General features: G+C 44.8%; 2 protein-coding genes across 4 annotated transcripts in view; one reads left to right on the plus strand and one right to left on the minus strand.

Moving 5' to 3' along the window:
• LOC111868086 (E3 ubiquitin-protein ligase MYCBP2) overlaps positions 1–21,215 on the plus strand; it is a gene marked incomplete at its 3' end in the record, with an annotated part of 282,453 nt that overhangs the window by 168,519 nt on the left and 92,719 nt on the right.
• LOC111868077 overlaps positions 17,762–21,215 on the minus strand; it is a 36,976-nt gene continuing 33,522 nt past the window's right edge. For 2 of the 3 annotated variants that reach the window (XM_023858445.2, XM_023858448.2), the window contains exons 3-4: positions 20,464–20,789; positions 17,762–19,613 (exon numbers count right to left, since the gene is read on the minus strand). In XM_023858445.2, coding sequence (XP_023714213.1) covers positions 17,936–19,613; positions 20,464–20,789 — 2,004 coding nt within the window. In that variant the 3' untranslated portion in view covers positions 17,762–17,935. The remainder of the gene's footprint in view (positions 19,614–20,463; positions 20,790–21,215) is intronic. The other variant, XM_023858446.2, reaches the window with a different exon arrangement.

The following is a 21,215-nucleotide window of genomic DNA, read 5'->3' on the forward strand; positions in this document are numbered from 1 at the left end:
AGAATACGGTTTACTTCATTTCACCAACCTGCCACCTGCAGCATTTTACTTCCACGAAGAATTTATATGGAGTCGTGAAAGCCAGAGTCAAGAGGAAACATAAAATTGCAGTGGCGCAGGCTGATGCCTGTTGGTGCTGTAACTCACGCCCCATGACGGTTCTTGCTGTCGCGCACCAACCATCCGTTTTCTTACGTAAATCTCAGAATAGCATTGTAGGAGACTCTAGGAAGTCGCCACTAGCCAGTCTGACACATTTCATTGGCTGTGTCAGAACGGGTAAAAAAGGTAAAGTTACCCCTGTACTTAACTAATTAAGCGCTACGTCCTGAAGACGCATGGGGGAGTGGATGCATAGGTCCACGTATTCTTGACCTCGGCATTAGTTGGATGTGAGTGGTCAGCGCCACACCCCACCAGCTTTACCCCCAAGAAAAGAGTCCCCGATTCCTACTGGACAGGAGGCTGAGTGAGCCCCAGAGCCGATCTGGACGCTGTGGAGAGGAGAATAAACTTTCCCCTACCGGGACTCGAACTCCGACCCCTCAGCCGTCCAGTATAGAACGTAAACTTTTTTCTTTCACGGTCGTAATTTAATTGAGCTAAAAATGAGTAACACTTCTCTGAGTATGGTGCCAAAGGGAACTTGAGCGAAGAATCTCGTTCTCCCCCTACTGTAAATTTTTTCTTGTTCCCTGTCAGTGGGGTGGTTGGTGATCAGGGGTTGTAACTGTTCCATTCACTGGCACTGTTCGCGCCTAATTTGAAGATCACCGGGTACACTCAGCGATGCGCGGGAGGGGGGGGGACCGTGGTGGTAGCGTGTGGGGTCCAGACCGCCAGCAGAACCCCCGGCACATCGTCATCTCCGAATCTGTGTTAACGAGTACTCTGCTTGCTTGGCTTACTCTTCGACCCTGAAGATGTAAGCTGTATGTACATCCGAAACACCTATAAATTTCTACGAATGTGCATGGTGCCACATCCGTGAAGATAGCACTCTTCATATTTACCGCCGTGACAATCTCAAATCTTATTTAGTCAAATCTTTTCGGAGAGAAAACGGGCGGTCATTAATGACCTCCCCATTATGTATCCGTTTCATGACCTTTGAGCAAGTATCTCATTAAAATGGAATCAACATTATTAATGCGCTGTGTAAATAGATCGGGATATCAAGCTTTGAACTGAGAGGCTTCCCGGTACCGCTTTCGAGTGCTCCAACATACAGTCTTCATGTTACAGCTGTTCGCAAAATGAAGATGACTCGAATGCTGTGAAGCTCATTTGTTGGCAGTCAGAAATTTCCAAAATTGTGTATATATTAACTAATTACACGGATAAAAGTCCTTATTGATAAGCTGATAGCCGCTCTGTTGATCAAGAAATTCCTTGCGTTTTATGGAAACTGACGGTCCGGTGTCGGGTTCGCAAAAGCCCGCAGTTGTACCCTGTGAGTATCTCCATCCTGTCATTTCCTCTCTTTCTCTCTCTCTCTCTCTCCTTTGATCCAAATATTTTCCGCGGCACGTTATTCTGAAATATCCTAAATTCATATTCTTCCTTGAGAATGAGTGACAGAGGAGATTTTGCATCCATATTGTGGTTTTTTCTGTGGCGTTACAGCCCCAATTTGGGCCTAGGCCTACCTCCATGAAACTCTCCGTTTCACTTCGGTTTACTAGATCTTACACATTCGGTAGGACTCCTTGGGCGAGTGATCAGCTCGTCGCAAGGCCTCTACCTGTAGACAAACACAGAAAAACGCACACAAACATCCATGCCCTGAGTGGGATTCGAACCCACGATCCCGGCTTCCGAGCGAGCGAAGACAGTGCATGCCTTAGACCGCTCGGCTACCGTGACCGGCATCCATATTGTGATGCATAGACCTATTACTGGGCAACGCCCGCAACACACACGCGTCCAACAATACAGGAGCGGTGTTTTCTGTGGTCCGCGCGGCGACCGTTGCTATGCAACTCGCGACACACGCGCCCAACAATACAGAAGATGGTGTTTTCCATGGAGTCCGATCCGAGGCTATATAACTAGAGTCTGCTCGTAGCTGAAGAGTTTATACAATTGGAATTTGGAGTTGAAGAGTTGTAAGAGAATTGTATTGGAAGAACGGGAGTCAAGAGAATGGGAATACAGCGGAGTACAGCAGAGTACGAGAATGAGAATTGAGTCAGTTGTCGGGAGGAGATAAACACGGGAAGTTAGTAGTTAAAGAAGAACTGGAAGTCGGCCTGTGAAGACTCAGTGTGTGATTATAAGATTTAGTTATAGTGAAACTGTTTTAATTCCATTGCCGGGATACGACTAGTGAAGACGAGAATCCTAGTGCGTGTGTAACGGTGAACTGCAAATTGTGTAAATCAGCGACAGCGCTGTATTGCTTATAAGTACGGGTCGATTGTATAAGGTGTTAAATGAATCCAATCATCCAATGCAAACCCTCTGTATAGTCACTAATACACGTGACAGTATAAGAGAACGGGTAAAAATTTAGCTTTGTATGCGTGTACTTTAATCTCTATGTTAAGACATGGGCAATAAAAATTCCGAACTGAATGGTTGTAAACATTCCTTGAATTTAGTTTAGCCTTAAATAGTTTATAGACTGAGATCTTAAATAACACTTCATATGCATTGTTGACGTTAATGAAGCGAATTTTAAAATTGCTGTGTGACAGGTCTTGTAAACAACACGAAGCCGCACAAAGCACGTTCTTTTGTTAGGCCAGCAATCTGTTAGAGGTTTAATCCGCGAGTGTCCCTGTGTTCCATCTGCTGCCAAGAAACAAGTGAATCTGGCCACCTTCGTAGTTATCGTATTTCTGCGAACCGTCTGAATATTATTAATTTACGCATGACCAATCCTCCTTAACATGGGCACTTGTCCGTCTTGTATCTGGTCTACCTTCTAGCATTTCGTGCTATGTTTCTGTACACACTTGACCTGTGTATGCTGGCCAGACAGAAAAATGGTCAGTTTTACCATTCTGTACAAGTGAAACTTCTCCGACCATTTATCTCTCGTATGTGGATAACTCAGTCATTATAGCGACTGGGCTACGGGTTGAACGACCGAAGAATCGGGGGTTCGATTCTTGGCAGGTGCAGGACTTTTTTTCTTCTTCTGCATAGCTTTCAGACGGGTTCTGCAGGCCACCCAGGGGACTGTCTCCCCTGAGGTTTAGCAGCAGGGCCGTGAAGCTGACCACTTCCACCTAATGACGACGTTAAGGCTGGCGCTGCTCTTTTACTTGTCTTCATGGCATAGTACTTAGTTAATTAAGTACCTTTTTACCTTCACATACCGTTAAGAGCCCTTTCTGCCCTTTTTTAACCAACGGACATTGAATTTTTCTCTACCAGCGACAGCTGTTCTTTTTTCAATTACCTGGTAGTAATATTAGGAATTTCCTTTGGACCTTTTCCTTGCGCCGTTTTGCGATCATCAGTTCTTTAGCAGACTGTGCGTGTAAAGAAAGGGATTTTCGGATTTTCCAACTAAATTCCAGCCTCAGAGCTACGCTTGTGTCTGTGGTCAGTGTCTGCGCACAGTAAAAAAGTAAAAGTAAAGCTATCCCTGTACCAGGCCGTGAAGGCCCATAGGGTTGTGAGACGTTGAGGGTCCCACATTATCTAGACAATCGGCTCAAAGATGGTGGTAAGGTTGTCAGCCTTACAGCCGGCCGCGCTTTACTCCCCAGGAAAATTATTGAATTAATTCCTGGTACTCATTTCTGTTAGAAGCTGAGTCGACCCCAGGGCCTAGTGCGGCTGGAAGGATTAGGTCAATTGAAAAAAAATCCAGTGATCTCATCGGGACTTGAACCCTCAACCAACTACGCTACCGCGTGGCCCGTGCCGCATAGTAGGCAATTAAAGAACGTCAATAAACTCGTGCAGTGGCCTAAAGACGTGAATGAGATAAGCTTTGAACATGCAGAAGAAGTTTTGGACTTGACTGACAGAAGTGTTACCCAGCGAACAGTTGATCAGAAGTCTGGTGTGGCAAAGTCAGCAGTTGGAAATATTAACACGAACAGGCATACGATTTTTATGTTGTGAGGGAGCTGTATGAAACAGAATATCGTAATATCCTCACGCTGAACTTCTTACAGAAATGTCACTCTCCCAGTGGGCAAGGCAGTTACCGGGGAAATATGTGGTGACTATAAACACAAAAATATGATCTTCTCCAGGTTTACCGCTGTCGAGTGGAGCCAAAAGTGGCCAACATAAGCAAGTTTCACTGTTTAACGTTTTCACCCCAATAGTATCTGATTATTATAACAGCGGTATGCTTCAAACCAAATGCGTGAAGACTTCCATAAGCTCTCGCATCAGCAATAAATTTTCCAGGGCAATGAATCACTTGTGTAGGAGGTCTGTGTGTATAATGAATCATTACTTTTGTGATCTGAGATCATATGATCAGAGAGAGTGTGGCAGAGCTGTGGTCGAGTCTACACAGACAAAGACAAAGAGGAAGTACAGACGCCATAAAAAATCTGTTGACATATCTCATGCAGGGTCAGCAGACTGACGCACTGATACGTGAACGGACGTGTTTGGGTACTCTGGAGCAGAGCGTAGCGTACAGCTGAGAAGGTAAAGGTAAAGCTGTCCCTGTACTTAACTAATTAAGCACTACGCCATGAAGGCGTATGAGGGAGTGAATGTATAGATCCACATTTTCTTGATCTCAGCACTAGCTGAAGTGAGTGGTCAGCTTTACGCCTCGGTCGCTTTAGCCCCAGGGATTGAGCCCCCGGTACCCGCTGGATTGGATGCTGGGTGGGCCCCAAAGCCGGTCTCGACGACGTTGAGAAGAAAAAATACCCTACCTGAACTCCGACCCTTGGGTCGTCCAGCTCGTAGCCATTCCCTATACCGACTGCGCTATTCCGACTCCTACAGTTGAGAGGACGCCCGTGATATTTGATTTAATGAAGAGCGCAGAACGAAGGGACGAAGTGCTTGAAGACGCGGTAATTGTCTGGTAACAGAACCTGCAAGTCCAACTGTTCCAGGACCAAATCCCGCCATTGGGCACGTCTCTGAGCCAGTTAAATCCATGCAGGATTTGAGTTTCTCACTGCAGTTGTAATGAAGAATACTGTCACGTATCCGGGGTTTGCGTGATTAATAATAACGGGATTTGGATTTGATGGTCGAATTTATTGGACCTTTATACAACTGGTTACAACAGTTCACAAATCACTGTCTGACACACTGTCATCTTCTTCAGACTGGACACTTCACTGGAACTGGTCTGACTTCCAACTGAACTGTCAGTTTGAATCTTATGTCAGTCGGCCAGTCTGTCTTGGAATAAAGCACCCAGCTGGGGCATACAGACTGTCACACAGTTGCGGGGTTGTTGACGTGGGGAGCTCTCTCTGATGAGAGGACTGGTTTGTCGTTTACAATTACTGCTGGTTCTCGCCAGCGCCGGTCCGAGTCCCTTGGGACTCGCGACCATATTTTACTGTCTCAGATTCGAGACTTCCCTTTTCGTCGCCTCCTACGACTCGCAGGGCTACGGTGGAGATGTCTTATCGTTATGTAGCCTCGGGTCGAACCACAGCACAGAAAATATCCTTTGCCCAGCAAATGGACGTCCTCTGTTGTTGCGTATTCGTTGGAACTTGTTTACTGAATCGTTGCTTTGCAATGCGTATATGCGAACCCGCATAGAAAACACCTCTTGCAACACGTGTTCTATTGTTGCCTGCGTGTATTGCGGGCATGTTTGCTGACTCGTTCCCTAGCAATGGGTCTACATGTCACAATACTCTCTTCTGGCATATAACGCCGTTTGGTCCGTTGAACGTCAACCGGCGTTTCAAGGAACATACCGCCTCCATCTTCAGGGTCGAAGAATAAGCCGAGCAAGAAGCCAGCTTGAAAGCAGGTGGCAAGCTCTCCATGAACATCCTTTTTCTCTTTGTATAACTGAAACCTGCTTTCACGCTAGTTTCTTGCTCTGCTTATTCTTCGGCCCTGAAGACGGAGGCGATATGTTCCTTCGGAACATCGGTTGACTTTCAAAGGACTACACGGCGTTATATCCCAGAAGATAGTACTCTTCAATTAGATCCAGTCCAGAATCCTACAGAACCGCCTCTGAGGTCTAGTGGTCAGAGTTCCTGGGCTACAGATCCAGAGGTCCGGGTTCGATTCCCGGCGCTACCAGATTTTCTGAGAAGTAATGGGTCTGGAACGAGGTCCACTCAGCCTCGTGACGATAATTGAGGAGATATTTCAAGGAAATGGCGGCTCCGGTTAAGAAAACCTAATTTAACGGCCGTGGGGATCCGTTGCGCTGACCACGCGACACCCTCTATCCGCTAAAGTTGGCACTCGCTTCGTCGACAAACGGCGGTCGCTCGGTCGGTATAGTTCGCTTGCGGACTAAAACTACGGAGTTCCTAATTATGACGACTATGCCATGTCCTTCCATCGAACTAAATTCGTAATGAAACAGAGCCGGAGTAATTCAGTGCGATGCCTGCCTCTGGTTGGACGACCAAGGTTCAGTTCCGACAGGAAAAGGAGTATCTAGGCTGGCCCAGTCTGCTGTACAGTGGGTACCTTGGCGTCTTGATAGCGGGTAAAGGAGTTCCGAGGTTAAGAATTATGGAGCTTTGCCTCCATTTGCCCTCCATACCTCAATAGCATGGTGTTTACGCAAGATACTTTGCTTTTTAAACGTATGTTAATGAAGTTCCTGTGTTAAACATCATCCCATGAAGATATTATGGGAAAGCCCCGCAGCCGATGGACGTAAGTGATAACCTTCATGTTCCTGCAGCTTTAGTGCCAGGCACTTGGAGTCCCTTTGAAAAGGGGGCTAAGTGGGGCTCCAGATGCATTATGGTCATCGTGGCGAGGAGAAAAATCCCTCCTGTACTGGGAATTGAACGCCGATTTTCCGACCTATATCCAGTCACTTCTGTCTTGGTTCATTAAAAGTAAAACCGTTATGTTAACGTTTGCTCACGCGGCAACTTCACTTCTTTATATGCGAAATGGTGACTCAGTCAGCTAGTGAGAAAGAGACAAATTATATGGTAGTTTGTACAAGCCATTTTCACCTTTGCCCTCTTAAAAAGTTGTTTTACTGATATACGCTATCCCTCCCCTCTCTCTCTCCCCTCCCTCCAAAGAAGGTTTCGATTTTTAATAGAGTACACAAGAACTAACGATCATCCTTCAACTAGGAAATTTCTGCACAAAAAAGTATATTTATCTTCGGTTCTTACGTAGTGTTTACTCCATTTATATAACTTCTTCAGACTTTCACAAAAAAGGCCAAATTGGTGAATGAAGTTGGAAAATAAGTCCAGCTTTCGAACGAATGTCTCTTATCGTTTCGAGTCAAAACCTACTGATGATTAAAATTATCTCAGCATAAGAGAGATGAAAATGTCCATATGTTAATAGGTGTCAGTCTTTATTTTTAAACGATGAAAACAGTATGTTCCAAACTAATTTTCCAAAATACCGTGGCGTCCAGTAGACATCTTTGTCAGTCATGCATACCCCTCAGAGGGTTCAGTTTCAGTATCCGCGGAATAAAGTGAAAGCAGTATGCACGTGCCGCTCGAGTTCATATTAAACCCTCGTTCAACGCGTGAGCGGCGCATTCGATGAATCCGCGTTGAACGAACTTAATATTGCATGGGATTAACGGGGTTACGGGAATGCGGCAGTGGGAAGGGAAAAAAAACATTAAAATCATAAATATACTGTAATGCTTTAATGGAGGCCATTATTGCCAATGCACTGTTACATTACATTAAATATGCATTGTATTTAGTTGAGGCACTATGCTACAAGACGGAAGGTCGCAGCTTCGAATCCCAGTGAGATCATTGGATTTTCTTCAGTTTATCGAATTCTTCCAGCCGCACTATGGCACTGGGGTCGACTCAGTCTCTAACAAATGAGTACCAGGAATGTTCCTGGGGGGTAAAAGGCGGCCGGCGCGTAAGGCTGACAACCTCACCGCCATCTGTGAGCCGACTGTCTAGATAACATGGGACCCTCAACGTCTCACAACCCTATGAGCCTTCACGGCCTGTTACAGGGAGAGCTTTACTTTTTCTTACTTATAATAAATACCATCCAGTGTATCTAGTTTCTAAATAAATGCAGTCCGTCATTTTCCAGCCATACATGGCTCTCGTTTTGTGGGGCACCAACTATAAAAGGAAACTTTACATGAAATGCATTATTTAAAATAACTATACATAAAATACTTGTGATGTTAAAAGCAGACACAGTAAAAGCCAGTAAAGTGCGAGTGTGAATGCCGTTTGGTTTATTACGTAAGCTAGTCCAACAGCACCGGCGTATACACACCACTTAACGGGATTAGAGAGACTTCCTGCTTCCGTAACACGCCGTACAGAGTTCAGAATCACATTTCACTGCAAGAGGATCATCACCGTGAAATTTGGCCCGGGAAGTAACGCGTTTGACGTGTATTTGGGAGATTTCCGGTTCGAATTTGACAGGACATGAACTATGTTTGCCATTGTTTCGTAATTTTCCTATGTCCTTCCAGGCAACTTTCGTGATAGTATCTCCTGCTTCCAGATCCTTTCCCGTTCATTATTCACTATCATCCAATGTTTCGACTCTATATATTCAGTTAATGAATTGCACCATGTGGGATATTTAGTCCGGCAGAAGTCAACCTACGTTTCGGAGGAACATATTGCTTCCATCTTCGGGGTCGAAGAGTAATCCGAGCAGGCTGTTGCTACACATTAATTTCTTGCCTGGCATGCTCTTCGACCTTGGTGATGAAGGCGATGTGTTTCTCCGAAACGTAGGTTGACTTCCACCGGCCTGTCGGAAGTTATATCCCAGAAGATATAAATATTCATAACCCGCTGTGAGGATCTCAGATCCTTCAGTTACTGGCTGCGTCATTAAATGGACTACAAAAATTGATTTAAAATCAATGTAGAAATTACCTGCAACGAAGGCATAAAAGATGTAACGGTAAAGCTATCTCTGTAACAGGCCGTGGAGGCGAGACGTCGAGGCTCACACATTTTCTAGACAGTCGGATCGGAGATGGCGGTGAGGTTGTCAGCCTTAAGCCCCGGCCGCCTTTTAACGCCCAGGAAGATTCCTGGTACTCATTTCTGTCAAGGGCTGCTGAGTCGACCCCAGGGCCATAGTGCGGCTGGAAGGATTAAACTAATTGAAAAATGCATTGACCTCATCGGGAATTGAACCCGCGACCTTCGGCTTGTAGCATAATGCCTCAACCAACTATGCTACCGCGTACTCCCCCCCCCACAAAACGGTTGGGCTATCATGTAACGCGGAGATCTGCAGAAAAGAATTTCCGCGAATGTAACGTGCATGGATATCTGTTTTCTCTTTGTATAATTGGAATATTGGCGTGGGTTTGGGAGAAATAAAGTGATGACTGGATTCAGCTGGCTCAGTAGGTTGTGAATGGCGTGCTGCTGTAAACACAGTAATGAACTTTGGGTTCCGCACAAGGCTGTAGATTTTTTTACCAGCTGAGCGACTATCGACATGTAAAAAAGGGATTTGGAGTTTGTCTACTGTACGAACGAAATGTAATCAAGGTCTTTAAGATCGTAATTTTGTGTTTTAGCCAAGTTTTAAATAAATAAGATCCAGTGAAAGGCTGTTGCGAACACGGTAACGAACTTTCGGGTTCCATAAAATGTTGGCGGTTTCTCAAGATGGGCCCAGCTCCATGGAAGTAGTTGCAGTACATGTACATGTAAATCTGCCCATTGGCCGTAGCAGCATTTCGTGAATCCGAGATACCTGCAAGGCGGAAAGCACAAGACATTAAGGGAACACCCACATACTCATATCGTGGTATGGATTTGGAAGCAATAAACGCGCAGGTCATGTATGTCATAACTTCTTTTGTTCTCTGGTCTCATCACCTGATCTCGGCCAAGTTTCCTGCAGGTAAGGGCGTTGTAGGCGTACCTAGGCCTATAGCCCATACAGGAAGCTGAGAACCACTGCTCTAGAAGACTATGTTGGGCCTTCCGCCTTAAATATGAGTGCACCTTGTTCCGTCGTCTTATTGGGTTCTGTGTTAAAATTTTCTTTTGGAATTCGTCTACCTGTGGGTGTGAAACTTGGTCTCTGACAATAAGGGAGGAACATAGGTTGAGGGTGTTTGAGAACAGGGTGTTGAGGAGAATATTTGGGCCGAAGAGAGAAGTGACAGGAGGTTTGAGAAAACTGCATAATGAAGAGCTTCATAACTTGTACTCTTCTCTAAGTATAATTAGAACGAACAAGGAGGCTGAGATGGGCAAGACATGTAGCACGCATGGAGGCGAAGATGAATGCATATATGATTTTTGTGGGAAAGTCAGCAGGTAAGAGACTACTAGAAAGACGAAGACGTAGGTGGGACGATAATATTAAAATGGATCTTAGAGAGATGGGATGGGGTGGTAAGGACGGAATTCGTCTGGTTGAGGAGAGGGACCAGTGGAGAGCTGTTGCGAACCCGGTTCACCATCGGGTTCCGTAAAATGTTGGAAAATTTTTTAATAGCAGCCCAACTAGCGGCTTCTCAGGAAACTCTCAGCTCTTTGGAGTTAGTTAATCGTCTATCTTCCAGTCATAGAAATCGATACTTCCACCGTGATCCAGATTTTAGGATTGTATTATTTAGATTAAAATATTTAGTTCTTACCCACTTTACAATTTCTTATTTTGTCCTTCCTTGTGTAGCCTGCTACACCCCTAAAAATTTTCGTCTTTGCAGTTTTNCCCCCCCAACAAATCTCGCATTGATATATACGTATGAGTGCCGTCATAGCTTTACAAAATTATTTCACTGTATCCCCTCTTCTCTTGTTAGTGTTCTTCCTATTGTGCTGCACATTTGGTTTACTCTGTTCATTTTTATTTCTGAATGTATGTTCTTTGTTGCTCTAATTTATATCGTAAGTAATTATCTCTGTTTATTCAATTATATGATTATTTACCACTCTTTATGTTCTCAGATTCAGCTTTTGTTTTATAGCCATCGTCTTTACTGATCTCTACAAATTATAGTCTACAGCTAGACTTGTAGTGCCTGTACTGCTGTTTGTAGTTCGTCTTCTGTGCTTACCTCAAATATCAGTAGGCTTACCCGTCTGTTGTACTTCTGTACACAAAAACAAGCTGAGAAACTAACTGCATTATATTCCTCCGTTAAACAGTTGATAGTGGGTCAGCTGGTCAAGGCATTCCTCTTTTATGGAACGGGAAGTTCATTATCTTGTCCTCAAAAATCCGTCATTATGCCCTATTTGGAGCCAGTTTAATCCCGTCCGCTCCTTTACAGCTTGTTTCTTTATGATCCATTTTAATATTATCTTCTAACATTTTTAATCTCTCGTCTCGTTTCTCCTCTTGAGGTTTACCGACAAAAATGTTGTCTGCATTTCCTATCTCTCTTATGGATGCCAGTGCCCCATGCATCTCATCGTTTTTGAGTTAATAGTCGTCATATTAGCCTGTGAGGTGAGAGTATAAATTATGAATATCCTCATTTTATGTAATTTTACCCGTTGTGTTATTTTCCCTCGGAACCAAATATTCCTTGTTTTCAAAACCTCCAATCGAAGTGCCCCCTTGGAATGTGAGATGAAGTTTCACATCTATGCAAAGCAATAAGCAATAGTTTTGTGTAACACATGGAAGCTGGAGAGAGTAAAGGTTACTGAACTGAATGTTGTTAAGTATCTAACGAATTATTTAGACCCGTGCACTGTTGAGTGGAATGGACATGGCCCGCATCCCTTACAGCCCGACTCTTTGAGTCACCTCTTTGTCCACACGAACAGACGTTCACAGACACGCACTGCATACTAAAAATACAGCGACGCTGTCAGTTATTTCGGTATCAGGCAGTGAATGAAACCCGCATCCGACTTGTCGAATTAAATTCCCACTCAGCAGTTTTGCCAAAACTATTTAAAAAATATAATTATATTAAGTGGGTTGTGCCCTCGCCTCTGTCCCCAGGCTGTATAAATTAATAACAGAATTCCTTCTGCTCAACCAGCAGCCACGAAACATGGGTTAGTATGGATTGGACGCTAGTTTTATTCATAAAATTCAGCTGCGGGCGTCTGGGAGCCGGGATGCCTCACTCGGTACAGCTCGGCTGCGGGCTGAACAACCGAGGAATAATGGTTCGATTCCCATCAGAGGCAAAGAGGTATTTCTGTTCTCCAGTGTCAAGACCAGTCTCTTACCGAATGAGTACCTGGGGCTCTTTTCCCAGGGACAAACCGGCCAGGGCATGAAGCTGACCACCCACCCTCTCTAGTGCCTAGGTGAAGAATGTGCTTCCTTATACTGGCACATCTTCATGACATGGTGCTTAATTAATTGAGCGCAGTAAACCTTACATTCATCTCATCAGGCATATACGGTAGTTTCGTGAATTGTTAGTGGTTCTCATTAGAATTTTCCTTGGTGCGGTAGCCGACGTGCTAATGTTCATGGCTTGGGTGGACGACCCCGCTTTCAAAGGTAACACGGCCACACAAGTCCATCCACTCCACAAACAGGGGAATGTCATACCTTGTGTAGACAACCTTGCGGAAGAAAAGTCCTATGTGTGTATTCTTTAATTTCCGAACGGCAGATGAAAAACCGGAAGTACGTGGTCTGACAGTAAAGTTCGCGAACTCGTCGCGGTAAAAGTGCTACGTACCTCATTGCAGAATATCACTGTGGTCGCCTTCAAGGTATTCCCAGCGCCTAGTCCACCCTCCAAAACAATTTTGGAACTGGTTTTATAGAATGACCTTCAGAGATGCCGTCGTATTACTCTGATGTCATCAGTGTCATAAAAATGCTTTCCTTTATCTTTGGGAAAAGGGAAGGTGTTCCAGCTAAAAACTCCCCCACAGACAGTGCTCTAATTCAGCTCCGACATTCTCGTGACGACACACCAAAACATACTCAGACAATAATAGACGCCACTCAGAAAGAGACTGCCATAGATCAACAACAACACAGCTGTGAAACGCTGATATGCCAACGTCATGAAACCATACTGAGGTTTCTGCCCACTGCTGCCACGACAAGCATACTGTGTGTGTCTAGCTCGTTGCTAACTTTATTGTCAGACCTCGTATATTGAAAAGAGAATCTGTTAATTTTCTAATGAGCCGGCGTCCCGGGTTCGAGCCAGGGTCAGGTCATATGGGACTTACGGTGAACAAAGTGGCACTGGAGCCGGTTTTCTCCGAGTTCTTCGGTTTCCCCTGCCAATTCTCACTCTCTCAACTGCTCCATACTCATCATAATCATCACCACCATATGGGACTGGTGCAATAGCCCCGCTAGGGACTGACGTACCAAATGGACGGAGTGTCACCCCACCCACGGAATTAAAGGAATCTAATGATGCACTCTTATTCCTAGATGGTGTGTACGCATGCAACTAGCAGTATCAAGAGAAATCCTTATTTTATTATGGCAGGCATTAACCTCAGTGGACACGCAAATGTCCCCGAAGAACGCGTAGGTCCACAGATGTGGGAGGTACGAATAACTCTTCCCGATAAAGGTAAAAAGGTAAAGTTGTCAGTGTGCGTAATTAATCAAGCGCTGTGTCATGAATACGCATGGGGGAGTGAAGCTATAGTTCTACTTGACCTATGCACTAGATGGAGGTGAGTAGTTGGCTTCACGCCCGGGCCGTTTAACCTCCGGTAAATCTCCATTATTTAGGAGGCTGTGTGGGCGCTGTGAAGTGAAACATCTTGTCTCGAACCCCGGCCGTTCAGCCCGTCGTTATACCGACTCTTGACTCTTCCGGATAATCGGTAATAACTCATCTTTGCACCAGTTTCCCCATTTTCAAGGGCCACAGTGCTGAGATCTGGTACAAAATATATCACGCATGGATAACCGCAAGGTTCAGACTGCAGTGAAGGCAGATGTTACTGTGCTGTTCTCAACATGTCACTTCTTCTAAGATATAACGCCATGTAGTCCGTTGAAAGTAAATCGACGTTTCGGGGAACATCGCCTCCATCTTCAGGGCCGAATAAGCTGAGCATGATACCAGCGTGAAAGTAGGTTGACTATCAGCGGACTACGCGGCGGTATATCCCGGAAGATTCTCTTCATAACCGCCGCTGGGAGAACCTCAGATCCTACGTCACTTCATGTTTCGTGCATGTTGAGTGCGTATGGCACGCGTCTCTCACTTTGCACGCAGGGTTCAGGGAATGAGATAACATGCAGACTGAGTACAGAGAACTCTATAGGCATGCATGCAGCGAAATGTGCGCGTTTTTACAGTAACTGTAATTGCAGTGACTGAATGACGCAAATTTATATCAGGGATATGAATGTATGAAAGATGAACCATGTAACGATCGACCGTCCACATCATGATCTGCGTTACTGAAATATGTCATACTGATCAGATCAGACTGGGTAGGATGTTTTATAGGACGTTTATGAGCCTTCTTGTTTAGCTGGAGCCTTCTTCAATGGCTGACTCAACCATTGTCATAAACCTTTATAGAATGATTAGCATTCAGTTTCTAATTTTCTGCCACAATGGCTGTTTAGACAAAGTGGGATCTGTTCGTCCTAGTTTAAATTGCTAAACGCATTTCGCATGTAGCGGTACCGACCTGTCCCTTGTCGCTGTCGCATAGTACATTGTGACAGAACTTGGAGAAAGTATCAAGAACTTGAACCTTGTATGTTTTTGCTGTATTTAATTAGAAATTAAGGTCATTTGTTGGATTACTTAACACAGGATGTAAGTTTTTTGCGTACTGGAGAGGCGAAGGTCGTGGTTTCTCTCACTGCAAACCATCTGCACGCCCCTTGCAATGGTAGCCTGGCGGTGAACAAAAGGAAACATGAAATGCTTGAAGAAAGCAGTCTTCTGGGATTTGGCACCGTGTATCAGAATACTGTTTTCTTCATAGTCACCGCCGTGAAAGCCTCAAATCTTACATGAAATGCTTGGTTTGCAACCAGATTTTCAGTTCGGTATCCCGACAACGAACTTTTTTCAGTACTTCAGAAGCTCTTAAATTACTTTCACTAACTGATTCCACGGAACAGAGTTCTCCGGAGAACCTAATAATCATGTTAGTGACTAAATTGCCCATGTTTTAAGGAAGGAAATTTATTGCCAAAAATACGAGTCCACCAGTGGTTCCTGCCCTGGCCTAGGTGAATCCACTCAGCATCCTATTTAAGATCAGTTTTAATACTGCCCTCCCATCTACGTTAAGATCTCCAAGCGGTCTTCCTTTCTTGTTTTCGGACAAAAAATTCGCATGGAAGTCGATTTATTTCTCCGATGCAGTCTATATGGTTCGCTCCTAATATACAATGTATGACACACCGGTAGAACCACTCGGCTTACATATAAATTTACGTTAAAACTCCGTGGCTTGTAGTCCGCAAGCGAACTATACCGACCGACCGCCGCTTATCGGCAAAGTTAGTGCTAACTTTTGCGGACAGAGGGTGTCGCGTGGTCAGTGCAACGGATCCCCACGGCCATTAATCTCGGTTTTCTAGACGGGAGCCGCTATTTCCTTGAAAATACTCAATTATCCTCACGAGGCTGAGTGGACCCCGTTCCAGACCCACTATTTCTCAGAAAATCTGGTAGCGCCGGGAATCGAACCCGGGAACTCTGACCACTAGTCCACAGGCGGTCAAATTTACGCTAAGTATTATAAAAGATACAATAATTGTGACTAAAACCCGGACTTGAATATGGCACACATGTGCCGAAACATGTCCTAAATAGCAACTCCACCTGTTGAAAATAGTGTTGACAGGAGTATAATAAATATCATCTATATTAATATTATACATGGATTTATACATCTACTCCCCTATACGTCTTCGTGGCATAGTGATTAATTAGTTAAGCAAAGAGACAACTTCGCCCTTTTTACACTAGCAGTATTATGTTTTATCTGCGCGTCTTTGAGCCAATGATTGCTGCTAAGGGTCTTCATGGAGCAGCGGGTTCGTACGCAGACCGCACGAAAACAGAGTTCATGTAGTGAGGTTACGTATACTGGTGTTTATACTTGGCAGCATGGACGGATAGATACTGCGGAGAAGAGAAGCATTCTTATAATGTTCTAAGCCACTATATATGTCCACCATGACCAACTCGGAATAGGCCAGCTCTGACAATGATAAAACACCTTCGGCTCTAGGCATAAAGAAATTTTTCCGTTCTGTCACATTGCAAACATCACGCGTGGTCATTAACGAGACATGTTCTATTTAGTGATAACGTCATAGATCATAGTCCTTAAGAAGCTGATCGTCACTGAGCTGGTAAAAAATTACCCGACTTTTATTGAACCTGATTAATTTCTTTCTTCACAGGAGTCAAAAACTTTACTCTACTGTGTCATGTGGTCTGTTCTCTTCAGGCTTCCAAACCCTGTGGGTACCTCACCTTAGCCGTGGTAATATTTGGTGAAGAAGACAAATTATGAACCTCTTCTCAAAAAGAACTTTGCGTACGGAGCCGACAGTCCACACGTTCCAAGCGAAAGCCATTTTGGAAACTTGTTCGGTGATTCTCCGCGGCAGGGGATATTAAATACTTAAAAACTGAGGAGTGCCTAAACATTATATTGCTACAAACTGACACTTCCCGTTTATCCTATGATGTATGTGGAATACTCTTAGGAGTTTCCTTTTTTATTATTATTTAGACGTTATCTGTGTGTTTCATCTTTTATTTATACCCTAAAGTTTTCATATGAGTTGTTGTGGGTAACCTATTATAAAACACTGCAAGGCAGCTGCAAAATTAGAATCACTTACCTTTACACAACACATGATGAGAAGATAATGAGGTACAGGAAATCGGCACCTGCTGCAGGACTGTTACGTCAAGGCCTAACATGTACCTGACATTTCCCTCTTAATTAACTTACTGTTTGTTGCAAGTGAAAAGGCCAATTTATGATAGCAAATAAAGTGGACCTTATTATGGGTCACTATGGCGAAAGATCGGAACTGTCCAATAATTAAGTGAAAATTTATCATACTGAATTTGAAAGAGGAGCCTGTCCGCCAGTTTAAGAGCGGATGCTAGGTTACAGGCAGACAGTTGGACAGACATACTGACGACCTTCGACAGAACTGTGCAAAGACTTCGAATGTTACAATCAGTCCAGCGGTTCTTTAGTCATAAGATGATAGCCAAATACTCCTTTTGATTATTTATCCCTAGATCCGCAAGACTTAAAGTGTGTCGTGCATAAAATGCATCTTTCTTTCTTTTTCTCTAAAAGTTGCGTTTGAAATACGTTTTGTCTCGCTAAGTATTTATAGTTTCGTGCAAGATGCTTGCAGAAATGCACGGAGCTTCATATGCACAGTGTCCGTTACGTCTGTCCGACTTTAACCATTATAATTGCTCAGTGTGTTTTAGCGACATTCTCCTATACAGAAGCATAAAAAATCTGTCTAATGATTTCAGCGCCTATACTAGTTCACAGACATGACCTCCATGAAAGGCGTTTTTGTTTTTCTTGGTAAAGAGCGTCTAAAAAATGCTGAAGTGGATAGCCAGTCCCGATGTAACGGATTACTTCCCTGTGCTGATTCAGAGAACCATCCATACCTTTATGTTTCCTAGAGCACAAGTCTGGAAGATACGTGTAAACAGAATTAAATAACATTAAAATGTTTTAATTGCAAATTATAAAATGAGCATCGTTTACTTTGCATAGCAGATATACATATATATAATATAATATACTTCAGAACAGCACAAGGCATTCATCACAATAATATCATATTCCATCCTTGTCGTCTTTTGAATACAAAGGAAAGAATAAAGTCTTATATGTATCACAGTTGAGCAAAATTAGGAGGCAGAGGTACCCTCCCCAGGATCATCGTTCTGCTTATCCTGATCAGGCTTGGTAGGCAGTGGACGGTTAGCCATTTTGCTGGAGCACCTGATGCTACTTGTGGGTGGCACTTCTGTGTAGACATGGACTGCAGCATCTGTTGGCTCTGTGTATTCACACAATACGGAAACTGGTTGATGGACCTTACCACCTACAGTAGCCGACACCCTTGGCAAAATACTTTCACCGAGGGCGCGCAAGAAGCTGAGAGGTCTAGCTGGCGATTTGTTAGTGCCAGAGCTCGTGGCAGGCAAGGTTGTGGCTGAGGGGGCACCTCCTCCGGGCAGTTCTGTATACAAATGCTGTTCGCGATCTCGGGGCTCCACATACTCACATACGACCGCCGGTTGCCGGTTCCTCCTCACCTGGGCGTAAGGCAGAAGTTTGTCTGGGGATGGTGCTCTTGTACCAACACTACATGTCGTAGTCGTTTTGGACTTGGGGCGAAGCCTGGACGGCGGTGGGGACGGCGCTTCAATTACGTCGTATAAATTATCATCGTCTTCGTCGTCATACTCCTCGATGGGACGCGACGTGGAGGGCATGTTGTTATTGTTGCAACATTCCTCTACCTTGATGAGATCATACAAATGCTCTATCATATCTCGCGCCTCACTGTAATTTTCTGGATCGTCCAATTTCTCTCTCAGTGACTGGAGGAGTTCTTGAGTCAGTTCTTCGGGCAGAGTCTGAGTCCACTTGTCTTCATATGGCACTTGTTCAACTTCCTCTTCACTGATATTATCGTCTGTGATAAGCAGCAGGCCTTGCCTTTGCTTCTGTTGCTGCTGTTGCAGCTCTGTGTACTCGTGCATGGACAGCCGAGATATAGATCGTGCCGTCACGAGCCCCCCAGTCCCTATACCTTGGAAGAGGGTGGAGAACATGGTGAGTAAACTTGTCGTGGTGGGCAGCAGCATGATCCGTGCCTGCAGGCAGTACCCGTGTCGCCGCAACCAGAGGATTCCTGTGATCACAAGTATAACAACCATCGCACATACCACCACTATGAATATCAAGCCCAACATTTTCTTCTCGCGATCCACCTCACTGTCGTCCGTAGAACCGCTACTGACCACACTCACAGCACTTTCGCCTTGTTTCGTCTCTTCACACACTATCACATCCCCTGACCCACACACCAGTTCGGTATAGTTCCTCATGTTCAGAAAACCCTGAGGCACATTAAAACACCGTGCCAGTACCGAATCTACCGTGCATGAACTGGTGTTGAAAATTTCGTCCACTGCTTCCTTTTCGGTTGTCACCATTTTCTGCACCCACGATATTAAGTTGCAGTGGCAGATCTGCGTGAATCGGTTGTCTGTCAGCTTTGCTTTTATTCCAGCACCTCCTTCTATGGCCTCCACTGCGAACCTTAAAGCGCCAGGGTTAAACTTACCCACTTCATTACCCGCAAAACTGAACTCGTACGTGCTTACACCTGGCAGTGACTCGAATGGCATATTCACTGCATCTGCTTCTAACCACTGGAAAGTATTGTCCATCATGACGATGCGGTTCCAGTATTTCAGAACAAATCCTCGAGACATGATCTTCTCGAATACGTTGTTACTGAAGGTTGCCTTGGCTACTGTTATGTTCATAGCACCTTCCAGCACCTCGGACACCCTGGAAAGAAACAATACTTATGTAACCTGAGCATTCCTCGTGTTTCAACTCTTGGCCCGCAGTAAGCTTTGTAGCATGTCTGTCAGAATTCACGCAGCAAGTGAAGGCATGAGGTTGCGCATGAAAGCAGTGTGGTGAGGGTACCTCTCACAGTTACGGGACGATTTTCTCTGTACGCAGCTAGGCAGCAGATGGCCTGCTTCGCCTCTCTGACCATCGTTCGACCTAGTGGACTTGTTCAAGTTTGTGACACCACCCAAAGGAACGGAACAGTGTTTCTGAGTTGATGCCATCACTCGTTGCATGAGCTATAAAATAAATGAAGGGACAATTGCCATTCTTAATAAGTAACTTAACTAAACTGCAGGCGATCTAAAATCCCTCGAATCTCCTGGTGAGTGGGCATGAGCTCAGAAATGGAACCCAGGCTGTGAACTGGCTGGATGTAGTCGCTACATGGAATGGACGTGTAAAAAATCATACAGTCATTATAGATTACAGTCATGAATTCAACAAGTTGCGATACTTACTAGGTGTTGAACATTCTGGTACACCTACAACGGCATTCGTTATTGTCTTTGTCAACTGTAGCAACATTCAGTTTAGTGACCGAAATACTGTAGATAGTGTGCACACTAAAAGACGCTTTTTATGTATATTCGAGATGGTTCTTGAGATCACAAGAACTTTTAAATGTGTCTCAGATATGTGCGTGACCTTGAAATACAGTTTCTTCCTCTCGGTCAATAAGCAGATTTATTCAGACCTGCGTATGAGTGAGGAAATGGAAGGCCTTAATTCTGTAGACTGAGTATATATCGGTATGATATAGCTGATAGAATTCTGTTACCTGGAATGCTGAATAGTTAGGTTGGTTATGGCTGCCTGCACAGCATGGGATGCGAGTACACGTATCCTCACGCCGGACATTTCCAGGTACTGGATGAGGGTATGGTCGCTGAAGGCACCTGCTTCCACGCGATGCAGAGACGTATTCTGGAAGACCACGGAGAACAGCGTGTTGGCACAGAAGGCGTCGCGTCGAATAGTGCGTACTTCCGCGTCCACGAGGCGTACCTCTGCCGCTGATGAAGGGAACGCTCCCTGCGGCAGCTCTGCCAGCATCACGTTCTGCAGCAGCACCTGAACGAGCAGAAGGTGCTGTTCATCGTAGTCCTATGCGAGAGAAACAACCTTACCTGTGGCTTCATCTCTCTTCCTTATTGGTTTTAAGAGCTTCGTCTCACCACCTGTTTCAGTTACCGTCCCATAGGCATCTACATAGTACACGTATTTTCAACTGATGAATGGAAAATGGCAGTCCTTTACACATAGACAGTTCGGCTTTGATCGCAAACTTACTTGACCGTCTCTGTCGTCTAGTGGTCAGAGTTCCTGGGTACAAATCCAGGGGTCCCGGGTTCGATTCCCGGCGCTGCCAGATTTTGTGAGAAGTACTGAGTCTGGATCGGGGGCCACTCAGCCTCGCGAAGAATAACTGAGGAGCTACTTCAAGGAAATAGCGGCTCCGGTGTAGAAAAACCGAGATTAACGGCCGTGGGGAACCGTTGCGCTGACCACGCGACACACTCTATCCGCTAA

This window comes from Cryptotermes secundus, unplaced genomic scaffold, assembly GCF_002891405.2.
Source record: "Cryptotermes secundus unplaced genomic scaffold, Csec_1.0 scaffold925, whole genome shotgun sequence".
Lineage (NCBI taxonomy): Eukaryota > Metazoa > Arthropoda > Insecta > Blattodea > Kalotermitidae > Cryptotermes > Cryptotermes secundus.